The following is a 15,811-nucleotide window of genomic DNA, read 5'->3' as shown; positions in this document are numbered from 1 at the left end:
AATAATGACGTCATTCATGCAGAATTAAACCTACCATACAATAACTTTACTAGCGGGAGGTTATTATTGACATAAAAAAAAAAGGTAGCTGTGGGAGTAAGGGAAAATATAAGCATAAGTAGTACTGTTTTACCGAATTGTATAAGTAAACACCCCACAAAAATATTTTTTTTATAATAAATAAAAACACGATTTAAACAAGTACAAATTTACACCAATAACCTCATATACAAGTAAATAATAAACAGAAATCTTATTTCATTCACGTACTCAAAGCAACACTACTATCGAGGAAAACAAAATGAACATTTTTAATTGAAACTTGCTTGTGTAACTCAAAATAAAGAACTGTCAAGTAGTTAATTCCGATAATTTTTGTCGTTTTAATGCTTTTAATCTGTATTATAATTGATACTGTCAATTTGAGTGGATTACTTTAAAGTTAATTATTACATTAAATTGTAATGATTTAATGTATCATATTAAAAATAAGACTTCAAGTATCTCAAACTGAAAATGCTTATGTTTTCTATGTACAATATTTTAATTGCTAGAGAATTAACAGAAAACACACCAGTTAATCAAGTCTAATTATGAACAATAAAACAAGACTTAAGAAATTTACAATTTAAACGCAACTACAATTTAAGACAGTGAAATCGACTACTGACCCAAAGAATTAAGAATGCGATAAATCCGTTTACAGTTATTTGGTTGCTCGTGAACTCGAGACAAAGAGAAGACATAGAAAAAGATGTAAGAGGAGCCTGGAGCAACAAGGTTCTCTTTGGAAGAAGCAACAGGTTAATGACACGATAAAATCTTAACTGAAAGAATTAGCATCTGTAAGTCCAATCGATTATACGATACAGCGTTAAGTGAAATGAATCTACTTGCATCACTGGGGAATACAAAAGTTGCAAGTAAAGTTAGCACATTCCTAAAGATTTAAAGATGGAGGAAAGGAAAAAACCCGGTGAGTTTAAAATTATAAAAACACAAAGAGTATGTCATTCGCTGCTATTTAAGTTTTCACAGGAAGCTTTAACGTTTTGTAACTTATCCGGTTTTAGGTTTAATGGTTTGGATAGATTTTCGCTGGTTGATCCTTTTTCCTAAAGCTTATATAACTTTTTTTTTGTCAAGGCATTTTGAAGAAAGTTTTTAATATGCGTGAGAAAAACTTACGTTAATCCAATAGCAAGATTATCTCAACGATAAAAATAACAATAAATATACCTCAATTATGACTTGTAAAAACCTAATTTCCATAAACAGAAAACGAATTCCAGCGTTATTCCGAAGAATGGAGAATATTTATTCCCATGTATTTAAGTTCAGTAACTGATTACCTAAAAGCAGTAACACTTCCTTCTCACAGGTTAGTGTCAAGATAAAAGTGAAAATTACAAACTATATAAATTAATGAATCATTGTAACAACATCGAAAGAAAATAAAAGCATCGCTAAAGAATAATAAATATCACACATCATTTAAGCAACGTAGGCCTATCTATGTCTGCCATCATCTACTTTGTGCAATATGAAGTCTCGTATAATTTGTCTTTAAATCATGCAACAAGATAGTGTTCGAAACAAGACTTCATTGATAGTGGTTTTTGCCTTGTCATAAAATAATCTTATTAAGAAAACAAGGCTTCTTATGACCAATGACTTAACCTGGAATACAAATGAATGACGATACAGTGTTATAAGACATATAGTCAACTTTAGACGAAGCTTGAAAATGCAAACAAAAAATTGGTTTGAGATTTCAAAGCTTCAGCTAAACAGACATTCGTTTTAGTTCAAAGCTGATCTCTATTCGACTACTGGGTTCGAACCTTAAAATTTACCAAAACCACCGAGAAGGGAAAAATATTTGAAAATATAGATGGTTTTTAACTGTGAACATTTGCTTGATAGCGTAGTTTTTTAACAATTGATTAAATTAAATTCACTTTTTTATCGGTTATATAATCGATCGTGCGAAATTTGAATGCACCTTTTAAAATTAATTTGTATGTGGAGGAATTAATCATTAATTATAATTAGATTTGCTCTACCATATTAAAATACATTAACAGTTTGTATTACGATTTTTTTTTATTCACAAAATGATTATAATTAATTTGTGTAATGGCACGCACACTTACTTACACACCTATAGTTTACATATGACCATTTTATCACTCTTACTAATTTGTTTAGTGGCTTCCGCTCTTATAGACATATGTATACTTCACATGTCATCATTGTTAACAGTTTGTGGCAACTACAAAACGAAAAGTTCTGAATGACACAAACTAAACAAATCTACACCAATTAAACAGCAGATATGTTATGCTCTACACTACACATTTCCAGACGTATTTTCAAAAATAAATAATTTTGGATACATTTCCAAACGTATTCACACATTTGGTGGATAATGCCTTTTAAAACATCCAAAATAAACCACATTCATCTTCTCTTAGCAAATTCATTGTGGTTTCAATACTTCCTTCTACTTCCGATTTACTTGTAATACTGCAACTTTGTTGTTGTTGTTGTCGTTATTTGTCTCTCACCTTTTGACCAGAAATATAACATCTTCAAGATAACTTATTAAAATGTCAAGATTATTCTTCGAACGTTTGATAATTACCGTGAAAACAATTAACAAAACACATTATATTACTTTGATTTCTAATCACCGGCATTAATTATAAAGAATTCCTCTTAAAACACAGATACATTTGTAAACCAAATTATTCGGTAATTTGCATCAAAAGTTAGTAGGTATCCTTCCGATGTTATTTTTGTCCCTTTTCTAGTACAATTTTCCAAATACTATGGATTAATATAATTAATTTTTTAAGCATCTATATTAATTATAAATATACAAGATAACATTTGCTTCTTTTCTCATTGACAGCTTTTAATTTTCTTTTCGTGGTTTTCTTGCATATTACATCTGGTTAATATATCATCTGTATTGATGGAAACGTTTTTATGAATAGTATTGGCCTTATAAGGTTGTGTTGAGGAAAATTAACAATCCTTGCCTAGATTTTTCTGGTGACCAAAAATGACGCAAATGATCTCTAATAGAAATTAAGCACCAAAAGTACCATTAAAGCACTACCTAAAACACTGTTAGCGTGCGAAGCTATAATCAACAACCAACATTATCACAATAACAAACGGCTAAGTTAGCGGTAGCAAGGGGGCTTTATATGCAATATGTGCATGTAGTATACTACTGATCTAATAGCTGCTGAATTGTCGCACGGTTAGTGAAAAACTACAGTAAATGCAACAAACTGTCAGAAGTCATGATAGCAGAGAAACTAGTTTCAACACATTCGTGCACCCTCTTCAGTTTCACGTTGTCTTCTGGCAGGAAGACTGGTCAACAATGCATGCCTACGTGATCATGGAACCCCAAATTCCCATAAGACTTTAAGGACACAAGACTGGAAGCTGTTAAGCTTAAAGTGACCTTGGGGGATGTTGAAATTCCAGGCTTTTGGTTAAGTAACTTTTTAAAAGTTACTCGTTTTGTATAAAATTGTGGTTTATTTCCTGTCGATTTGATGGCCAGAATTTCTCACATTAAGAAAAAATGTCTGTTTCCATATTTAATGTTTATGTTCAGAAACTAGCGTCTACACGTATTCCAGTTTCTCCTGCATAAACTTTCTTACAGCATTGACGCTTTTTTTGGATGTTGCTCTCTTTGATGTTATTTTTAATGGTGGCTCGAATAACCGAATGGCCTCTTCATTTGAATATGTTAATTTCGCATTTACGATATGCATAACAAGTTATGGTGTGAATTATAAGTGTATTGACCCGTTCTTAATTAGACAAGACTTATTAATTTGGTAATTTATGATATGGATGAAGTTAAAGCACCCCCCCCCCAAAAAAAAAAAGTTCTTGAGAAGTTGATGCCCATTATCATAGTCTTATCTTAAACTTTACTCCGAATATGTTCACAGTTTAAATCCATGTTACGATTTCCGCTTTCTGAAGAAATAAAAATACAAATTATTTTTATGGAATTAATTAGGATGATTACAAAAACCATCGAAAAAATATCTAAATAAAAATATTTGGGTAAGAAAATAAGAAATCTCATTTTTCACATTATGATAAGTTCAAAAACTACGTTAAGTAACGATATAAAAGTCCAATTACATTTTTCAAGAACTAAATGCGTGCAAGTGGCATAAATGTTGGAGGCCCCTTTGGAGTGGCCTGCATTTTACATTACTCCGAAATGGTTCTTACTGGTTTAATGACACGGAGTCAAAAGGACCAACTTCAAACACTTTGTCTTGAATAACAACTCATATTAAATGGTTACAGTTGTCTTCAAGAAAGAATAGGGATTATCTAATAAATTATTAGTGTAATTAATGATATAAACTCTAAATGAATTTACTTTTCGAGAAATAAAAATAGCTCACGATACCTGCCGACTGAGCTCCGAAGCTTGATCCAAATCTCTGTAAGAAATGAAATTAATCAAAGTTCAAACGTAGAACAAATGATTCAGTAAACATAGAAATGCTTGTTAGACCTTTGGTGAAATAACTGTCAAAAATCTGAGCAATTTAAGGTGAAATAACTAAAACAAATATGATATTGACCATTAATATTTCTACAGAAAGTACACATTTTCAGGGGGTAATTTGTTATTTACAATTTATACTGTTTCGATGGTACGGTGTTTAATGAATAGCTAATTTTCTAAAATAAAAGTATTAAGTTACTCAAGTTCGCAAACTGATTACAATGCATTACACTTGTGTAATTGCTTATACCTTTGATATTTATATTCATAATATACTAACAATAACTAGATATGTCTCCAACCTACTTTTGCTGCAGTTTCTGCTGAAACTGAATGAGATCGATTTCGAATCATTCCCATCATCTTCGACACGGGTCCAGACTTACTTTCGGACCCCGATCTTGGTCGCTTAAAATCTGAGGAATCTGCTTGGTTGGAAGGGTTGAACATACTGGGGCTGCAGTAAATTGGAGGTAGAGAATGAACTGGAGACTTCGGAGAGTTTCCTCCACTGCCACCAGAAGTCGGGGAAGAGAGTGTATGTTGGACAGATGTTCTTAAGGTAGATATAAAAGTCGGTCTATTTCTTTTGCTGTCGGATTTAGAACGTGGTCGAAATGAATCAAAAATGTTTGTCTTCCTAGAAGGACCACCCCCTGCAGTAACATCATCACCAGAAATTCTTCTTGATCGGCTGGTGTTAGACATCTTTGAAGTGCCACCAGAGAGAGAACGCATACGGTTTCTGGTGTTAGAGTCCCCTTCAGCTGAGAGCGACATCTTGTCAAAATCCACTGTTAAAATTTTGGGAACAACGAGAGACTGATTGTCCTGTAAAATGTAAAGATAAATGATTTTAAATTCAAGATAGAAAGTCTGGACTTTCACGAAATATATGCAAAATACTTTAGCTGTATACCATATCAAATATAGCATTTTTTACAATTATTTTTTCAGTTTTCTAGTCTTGTTTCGGACACGAAGTTTTAACTTTGAAATTTCTGTAGTCTAAATTAACTTGTATCTCGAATATGGCAAATAAATTAAAATTTCGTATGGCAAGACTAAGTAATGACGCCAATATGAATATATTAATTTAATTAAAATATTGTAAGAAAATCCACACACGTTTCCCTTTCTACCTTTAATGTTTATCGCAGGAAAATTATTAAATGAACTATTCACATTACGAACAGGATACGAACGTTCTTGATGTTAACGAACATTTTTGCATTTAATATAGTTAGATGAAATAGATTACAAAATACAAACCCATATTTGGTTATTACATGCATGTTAACTAATAGAGTTGTAGCTATTCATAAAATTACGTGATATTTACACAACATTTAATTCAGCTTTACTTTGTGTACATTAACTTTTTTAAACACATTCGACGTTCCAGTATCTCTTCTTGTGCACACGTAAATTGTGTGTATATACAAAGGCTGAGTAAGTTATATTAAAACGTTTTTGGAGTCTCACTGCGTCAATACAGAACATGTCGCCACCTCTTCCATCTAATGACTACGTTTTGACAATAGCTCGTAGCACATTTTCCAGTGTATTACGCTCCGTCGTAAGGCTGTAATGTCTATAGCACTCCTTCCTTCTTACTTTCCTTAAAGCACCGAGTGTACGAAGAAGACGATTTCTCAACGCCTGTTTCAACATTCCGATATCACAGAAATCCACAGACACTGCGTCCGCCGACTTGAACAAAATGTCTTCTTCTGGTATAGCATGAATATCCACTTCATTCTCCAGCTGCTTGAGCTAAACAGTAGTTGAACTGATATGTCGTGGGAACAACTTTTATACACGTGACTTATGCTGCTTTTCCAGACGGAGATCCTTTTTGACTATGTTGCCTGAGACACGTGGACGGCTTTTGCTATTGATCTTTGTGTTCGTGAATTATCACCTGTCATAAAACGCTGCACTAATCAGTCTGGGTGTACGACCTATTGCAAGTCTCTTTCAGGATGGTACTGATCCACATTCTTTTGTTTTCCAGTGCCATAAAATACACAGAATATCCTATTAATCCCCCTCCCCATTCTGAAGACTGAATGATCTCTGTGTGAATAATTTGGGTCGGAAAATGTTGGTATATCATTCTCTTCCGAAAAGCGATCATTTTTTGGTGGCATCACACTACCTACGCAACGTCAAATAATGTCAAAATGTAGTTTTGATGCATTCTGTTCCACTACGACTTTATATCAGTTGTGGTTGTCACGTTACTGATTTCATATTTTACGCAGAGTTGTACAAACACAACATGTGATGTATACGTAATTAGATTATTTCCCATTCCCTTGTAGTAATAACGCGTCCTCACCTACGTTGATAAGAATGCAAACATGCAATATAATCTGAGTAGCTTGAATACCAGATTAATTTACTGAATCCCGGCGATCTGGAACTTGAGAACTTAATGTCTCTTTTCGTAAGGGAAAAGATTATTTTCAGGCTTTGTGACGTCAATAATACAGCACGATTTCACGAGGACCATTCCTTTAGGTTTTGACTTGCTATCAGAGAAGGTAGCATGTTACAGTAAAGTAAACTAAGGATGAGTATAAAGAACGTGGATGTCTCGTGGACATGACAAGACATTATAATCAAGTAAAATGAACCATTTTTGAAGATTATCCTGAAATTAAAACATGCATGTCTTTGTATAAACATAAAACCTGTTGAATATATAATGGGTATTTTGTCATCAAAAACTGTAGAGGAAAATATTTATTTTGTTGTACATGGATATATACCTCAAGTAAATTATTTTACAACTAGGAACTAGATAAAAAAACAATGGTGGGCTAAGATAACTTGTAGTTCTAGTGCAATAAGTATATATGCGGATAATCAAAAACATTATATAAATGAAATTATATTTTGGACAATGACTGGTTTTCGTAATCATCAATTCTTATCGTCCGATATTTTAGAATTACCCTCCCGACACACAGAAAATTGCAATTTTAGGTTACCACACAACTTTTTCAAGTTATATTGATTTTACCGCTCTAAACATGATTATAACATAGAAAAAAATATTTATTTGTTTAGTGGAATATCCTGTATACGCTATAACAGATATAAAAAAAAAAATTACTTTTCCTAATGACATTTCAAATAATTCAAAACTACTTTTAACAATCTCGAAGACCAAGAGTCAATAGGCCATTTTTATCACTAAAAGATAAATGATAGAAGCTAATGAAATTTATAAATATTTTACTTAAAATTGTACAATTGCGAGTTTTCTTGACTTTTAGATCAATACAGATCATATCTGAGATGTACAAATAAAACAAGTCTGAACAATTAATGTCTTTTTTTTTAAAGCAGAAGTTGTCATATGAATTCGGGATACTGTTTTCTTTTTAATTCATTTTATCCATGAGCGTAATCTTAAAGCACTGGTCTACATTTATTTATTTGTCAAGGACAGTTTAATTAGTGACCATGAGCTGAGGAAAGTGGCTTGGTGGTATGAGGAAAGACAGTTTTAATTAATAACCAACAACAAATTACACTTCAAGAAGAAAATGCAACTGCAACAATAGCTAGCTTATATATCTCTGACGACAAGCAAGATCTCTCCACTAAGTTGTCTTGTATATCTCTGACTACAAGCAAGACCTCTCCACTAAGTTGTCTTATATATTTCTGACTACAAGCAAGACCTCTCCACTAAGTTGTCTTATATATCTCTGACTACAAGCATGATCTCTTCACTAAGTTGTTTTATATATATATATATATATATATCTCTGACTACAAGCATGATCTCTCCACTAAGTTGTCTTATATATATCTCTGATTACAAGCATGATCTCTCCACTACGTTGTCTTATATATCTCCGAGTACAAGCAAGACATCTCACCAAGTTGTCTTGTATATATCTCTGACTACAAGCAAGACCTCTCCACTAAGTTGTCTTATATATCTCTGACTACAAGCAAGACCTCTCCACTAAGTTGTCTTATATATCTCTGACTACAAGCAAGACCTCTCCACTAAGTTGTCTTATATATCTCTGACTACAAACAAGACCTCTCCACCAAGTTGTCTTCAAACAATTTTTAATGAAAATGTTATACGGACCGAAAATCAGAGTTCTGGGGGGCGTTCCTGGTCCACTGACTGCTTATTAGTTTTCTAGCGTGCTGTTTTGAATGAGTAAGATATTATAATGAATTCATTTTCGACTGGTTTAATTAAGTGATGTCACAAACTGAGAACTGGTTGTTATTAAGCACAAAGCTATGCAATGGGCTATCTGCACTGTGATCACCGCGAGTATCGAAGCCAGATTTTTCGCGTTACAAGTCCTCAGAATTACCGTTGAATCAGCGGGAGTTGGGGGCAACTTAGGACAAAAGCGTGTTGTAATGAACCTTGAGTCTTTTGAGGAAAGATGTTTGTAACTTAGTGCCCGTAGGAGTTTTTTTCTAGTCCAGTTTGTTTTCTTGAAATTTGTTTTGGGTGTGTTATCAAACTTGTCTTACATAGATTTTTTTTTTGTAATATACCCTTTATTAACTGGCAAGACTAGAATGTATGAATCTCACACGTCATATAACGCTCATTCTGCGTCAGCCCTGTATATTTGAATATTTTAACTCACTTAAAAAAAAAAAAATGGATGAGCCACAAAAGAATAGCTTACATATTAGGTGACTTGTTGTTTTAACTTTTTTTTAAAAAATAGGGAACGAAATAGTACGTTATGTATAAATACACACGAAATTTATCAATACTGTTTTGCAGTTTTAGTGCAACTCATTATTATACAACTTAGTTGATAATAATATTACAGGATACCGTATTTCTTGTAGCGTCAACACTGGTGAATTATTTAATTCATGAGGAAACCGATACAATTTTTAAACTTAAGTCTCTTTTCTTCATAAACTGACTTATTTTTAACAAATGGGTGAACAAAAAAGTACAAACACAACTAAGGATCATAACTATCGATAGGAAATATAATGGGTCTAATCATCAAGAACTTAACGAATTGTTTGTAAATTTTACACTTTATTAGAGTGACCTAGTAAGTCATATTTGATTAAGAAAAAGTTTCTAAATTCTTTGTATTCTTCATAACTTTTAAATTAAATGCTAAAGTAAAAATTCAAAGCTAGATTACAGGTAACACGATGACACTTCCTAAAAGATATGAGTAATCATTGACAATGTACTAAATGCTAAAGCAAAAATTCAAAGCCAGATTACAGGTAACACGATGACACTTCCTAAAAGATATGAGTAATCATTGACAATGTACTAAATGCTAAAGCAAAAATTCAAAGCTAGATTACAGGTAACACGATGACGCTTCCTAAAAGATACGAGTAATCATTGACAATGCACTAAATGCTAAAGCAAAAATTCAAAGCTAGATTACAGGTAGCACGATGACGTTTCCTAAAAGATACGAGTAATCATTGACAATGCACTAAATGCTAAAGCAAAAATTCAAAGCTAGATTACAGGTAACACGATGACGTTTCCTAAAAGATACGAGTAATCATTGACAATGTACTAAAACTGAAATTTTTATAAATCACAGTATTAGAGTAATTCAGGAAAGAAGGCAAGTATTCAAAACTCATTGTAGATGAATTTCGTTTTTGAATATTAGCCAAGTTTCTCAGTATTTTTAAAACAATTCCACAAGTAAAAATAAAATATCCCTCCCCTAAACTTTTTCAGAAGTTTAGATTGCTTTTACATAACTAACGTTTAAACTCTACATTAAAAAAAATAGCTTGACCTGCGCTTGGTAGTAACAGCTTAACAATAGGAACTTCAAACAGACGAAAACTTAAATATATTAATTATCAGACATTAAGAATATGTTCAATACAACAATGTTTTTTAAGGTGGTTTCAAGAAAAGGTTTTAAACAATTGAATTACTGAGAACTACCATTACCACATCTCCTTTGAATACATCTGTAAGAGTGCCATGGATCAATTTGAGCAAACCTATAACGATTTAAAAGGTTTGAACGCTTCCAAAAGGTGGTAGCATATTAAAGGACCATGTATGAATAAAGTTCATATAAACTATATATATAAAAAAACAACTAAGTAGAGAACAAGGCGTGCTTGAAATATAGAGCTTAATTATTTGGAAGCTTTAAACATTCGAAAGTGTAAGCTTAGAATTTGAGGGAACAAAAGTTGCTCATTATAATATATTATCTGCTACTTATGATCACCAATGAATATTTTACCAAAGTAATCGATTTTCTACGTGGTACCTTTGTAAGCTGGATTATACGTTGAATATTGTACACAAGATTTTGAAATTTTTTATAGTGTGTTTTAGACAATAAGAAAATTTGATATTCTTGTCATATTTCTCCGACAACGCACTCTGGTGATTATTGTTTTAAAATAAACCCCTTTACGAATGTTGTGGAGACCAAATTTATGAAAATGGAAAACAAAAAAACTATTAACATGTAAGAAATGTGTTATATTTACGTAATTATATCATTGCATCGGCATTTTTTTCCCCATCTCTCAAACTAAGCGTATAACGTGAAAGAAAGAAATTGAACACTTATACCGAAAAGGAAAATTTAAATCACAATAACATAAGACTTGGATCTCGACAAGAAGGAATTTCTCTTCCAAACAAATCATACGTTTCTCATAAAACACAAACGTACTAGTATATAAATTCTTTGATGGATAAATGCGTCTAATGCTTTTTTTTAATATTTTCAGCCTGGCCTTCCTATCAGCAGCAACTGTTCAAGAGCAGGAAGTGACTGTACCAAACTGTCATAGGAACAAATACGAACAAGAACTAGCTCTGCTTATAACTGTATTTAATTCCAATAAATCAAAGTTCTTCATAACGCTATGTCATTCGAGCAGTAATATTCACACAGACGCTAAAAACTATCAAAGGCTTATCGACAATGATGGCCATGTGTGTCTGTCTGAGAGAAAAATTAAATTTCTAGAATAATACAAAAGAATTCTATTCACAGATACCGAAATCTACAAGTCCACTTGTTTTATGCCTAACATGAGTTAAGCCTTTACTATGTACGGCCTATATCCGATAGAGAGATAAATTAACACTGTAACATGTGTATGTTTTTAGCCGCTGCATAGCGGTTCATAGAATGGCTCCGAGTTTTTTCAAATACAAATTTTTAGATCTAATTACAGCCGCGACTATCGAGAATTCCCTCTTGTTTTCCTTTAGTTTAGTTATGGCTAAACTTTACCGTACTTAATACTATCAATAAGTTAACTAATAATGTTATTCTAAGACCTAATGTTAGACCTTTTAAAAAACTTTGATACGTTGTTGTACATAATGTCTACGAAAGTATATTCACATCCGCCTTTTGTTTACGTCCATTGAAATAAAGTCCGTGTGCATTTTCAGGACAGGAAAAAACTGAGTATTATTATAATAGATATTCGCTCCTAAACAAGTACTGTTACTTGTTCCAGCTCATCTTCTAATTAAATGCATATTCTGGGAGCTTCCTCAGATCGTGAAATTACCACCATATTAGTTTTGTTGACATTCCAAGCCCACTTCTACTCACAAATTGCATTAAAATATTCCATCCTTTAAATGACCATTTCCTTTAAACATTCTGATGGAATCTCGTTTATGTGCAAGCATTTTCATTTCTCAGACTTCTAATGGTTTCCTGTACCTCTTATTAATAATTTGCTCTACCACTTCTAGGGCTGGTTCCTCTTCCAGAGCATCCTTTAACAATTCTTTCACGTACTCCACTCACTTCTATACCATCTTCAATTTCAAAAGTAGCTGGTCATCCTTACTTTTGATGGCTCCACTGGAAGACTGGGTGGGTAGGTGTCCTGTTCCACTTCTGTACATTTCACGCACCCATGCGTTTCTTCAGATACATGAATTTCTAAACATTTCTTGTGTAGATACGCATCCTATACTTGTCTATACAAACGCCTAAGTTTCTTATCCATATTTCTGTTACCTTTCTGATAATCTCCCCTATACATACGTACAAAATACACACACACATTGATATAATTTGCTAATCAACACAAACTAAAATAAACCTTACTTCTGACCAGCGTTAGGTTATTAAGTACAAAATACTTATCGCCACTGTAACTAAAGCCATTTATCTTAGTTGGAATCAAGTTTATTAATATATGGCCATTATTCTGTATGTAAATTAACATTAATATATCATGTTCATAATTAAAACAACGTATACTTGACTCCCCCCCCCACCACACACACTGTCGTCATTTTTTTACACATGACACTTAAATATGAACAAATAAATTATGTAGAGCAATTTACAATAAAATGTGCATTTTATTTTAATACATATTGTTTGTTTGAAGTTAAGCACAAAGCTAGACGATGTGCTATCTGTATCCTGCCCACCACGGGTATCGAAACCCGGTTTCTAGCTTTGTAAGTCCGCAGACATACCGCTGTGTCACTTGGGGGGGGGGGCACTAATACACATCAATAAATCTTATTTTCATTTAGTAACAAACAAGTCACCTACCTAACGATAAGAAAAGGCAGATCTTACAAAAACGCTGAAGGTACACTTAAATCACTTCAATCTGGTACTATATTCAAAGTTCTTGATCTTCAACATGAAGCTTGTGAATCTTGGTTAGAAAAAAATCGATACGGTACCATAATCTATCCTTTCCTTTTACAAACACAATCTTTATTGTTGTTTACCAGGGTAGATTCCGTGAGGTTAACAAACTTACTTTCTGTCAACGAGTACCGAGAAAATCGATTCTTAAGCTTTTCTCGCTATTGTTCGATGAGCATTAAAAGTTTCGTTTCATCTAGGTTTTGAAAATGACTAGAATATGAAAATAAATGTATTGAATGTTAAGTGCAAAATTAGTATGGGATTTATGAATTTGGATACACTGTAAGGATTCTTTAATATAGACTCCAATGACACGGGGAAAAGAATTGTGCGAAATCAATTTAGACAAAATTAAAAATCACATGCACTACAGTTAATGCATTTAAAACGGTACCATTAAGAATGGTAAAAACGACGTATCAGGTAAAGAGTTATATACGACCATGAAATCTTTATTAGTCTGTAAATAGTTAATTTCGTTTTAACACACTTCGTAGTATTAAGAACTTCATAGGTAAAAATACTTCCCATCAAAAGAAAGAAAAATCTGAACAAAACAAGTCTTACCGCCGAACCAAAGGGCATGTTTCAGCCAAAACCTGATGCAGGCGTCTTCAGAACCACAATCTAGGCGTCCAAGATAAAGTTCGACGGCTTACTGGAAGAGTTCCAATTCCAATAATGGCAAGTTGTGAAAACAAGCTGAGCATTTCAGACAGAACTATCGACTGAACACATGGTATCATTTTTTCTAAAGTATTTTATTTTATTCACTTGTGTAGAAATACGAAAAGACAGTGCATTTGGTGCTACTAGGGAACATTTTAAATATAACAGCAACAACTAAGGTATCATTTTTCGTTATTCAATGTCATCATTCCCACCTTCATTAACTACCACAAATATGACAGTTCACAACAAATTTATATCTTAATCACAACTTCGGGTTATTAAACAAACACTATAAAGTTAATCATCAACAAATTCAACGGACAGTTAGAGCTTACCCTTAACACCATGCATTTACAATTAACCGTCACCAATAACAAACTGTCAACGGTATGTGTTACTTGGTTATTTAATACTTATTGTCTCTAACAAACTTCTCTCAACTACAATATAATACCACTAACATAATCAACAGGCAATAGACCGTAAACGCTACTAAAAATTTTAACTTATCAGTGAATATTACGAGATTCAATATTAAGCTAACGCTACATGTATTCAGTAATTTAATTTGTCAGTTGCAAGTTTACGTCCTCAACAGACCAAATAATCAGTTGACACTGTTTTCAAACAAATCAACAGAGTAAACAGATGGTTAACACTAACGACTTCATTCTGAGTTACAAGTTCACGTTATCAGACTTACTTACAGGCACCAAGAGATTCATTAGTCAATAAACATTAATCATAACCAATAAACTAATTTCTCAATCATTCTATAATGTCATCAACAGCTTTATAGCTAGAGCAAAGCAATTCCAAAGCAATGTTAGTGAACCCCCACTACACCCAAATTGATTGTTATGAAAATCAGACATCTAATAGTGGTCAAATGCTACGGGCTATAACAATGCATGTATCTTCGTGCACACGCATACACACACAAATAAATAAAAAACTTTTCAAAAAATGAAATAAATGTAGGGACGGCTAATATCAATCCTTCAAAAACAATGCAAACAAGATAGTTGGGATGAAATTTGCATATATATTGATAAATGTTATTTCTTTCCTGTGCTATTATGTAGGGATGATGCAAGTATTTTTCGTTTGATGTAGTCTATACTCCAGATGTGCCGCAAAAAGATCAATTAATTTTTACTGTGAGATCTGTCAACGAAGATGGTTCTTTTCTTGACCAATTTTGAAGTTTTTAACCATATATATGTATGTATGTATGTATGTGTGTATGTGTGTGTGTGTGTGTGTGTGTGTGTGTGTGTGTGTGTGTGTGTGTGTGTATATATATACACACACACACTCTCATGCAGAATAATCACTACTAAATATAGCGATTAGCGAATTTCGATAATTTGGATTTGATATTGTTAACTTCTGAGACTTCAAAGACTGGACAGGCCGAGAATTCTCAACTTGATAATTTTTGGCAATATAAAAGAACTATAATCACTGCAACTTTACCCTACAAAGCAGAAGGAAAGCACAAGAGAATACGAAAACAATCTGCAGATGAATCATATGGATCCGTAACAACACTAACAGAAGTTAAGCAGAAACCCATAGAGAACAACACTAACAGAAGTTAAGCAGGAACCCATAGTGAACAACACTAACAGAAGTTAAGCTGGAACCCATAGTGAACAACACTAACAGAAGTTAAGCAGAAACCCATAGAGAACAACACTAACAGAAGTTAAGCAGGAACCCATAGTGAACAACACTAACAGAAGTTAAGCTGGAACCCATAGTGAACAACACTAACAGAAGATAAGCTGGTACCCATAGTGAACAACACTAACAGAAGATAAGCTGGAACTCATAGTGAACAACACTTACAGAAGATAAGCTGGAACTCATAGTGAACAACACTTACAGAAGATAAGCT

The 15,811-nt window shown here is 32.9% G+C and overlaps 1 protein-coding gene across 1 annotated transcript in view; it reads right to left on the bottom strand.

Annotated features, from left to right (window-relative positions):
* LOC106462512 (5'-AMP-activated protein kinase subunit gamma-like) overlaps nt 1–15,811 on the bottom strand; it is a 151,177-nt gene that overhangs the window by 95,921 nt on the left and 39,445 nt on the right. The window contains exons 3-4 of the mRNA XM_013922445.2: nt 4,871–5,395; nt 4,463–4,496 (exon numbers count right to left, since the gene is read on the bottom strand). Of these exons, the coding sequence (XP_013777899.1) occupies nt 4,463–4,496; nt 4,871–5,395 (559 nt within the window). The remainder of the gene's footprint in view (nt 1–4,462; nt 4,497–4,870; nt 5,396–15,811) is intronic.

This window comes from Limulus polyphemus, unplaced genomic scaffold (genome assembly GCF_000517525.1).
Source record: "Limulus polyphemus unplaced genomic scaffold, Limulus_polyphemus-2.1.2 Scaffold1188, whole genome shotgun sequence".
Classification (NCBI taxonomy): Eukaryota; Metazoa; Arthropoda; class Merostomata; order Xiphosura; family Limulidae; genus Limulus; species Limulus polyphemus.
The sequence above is the reverse complement of the archived record's forward strand: the minus strand, read 5'-3'. Positions and strand labels throughout refer to the sequence as shown.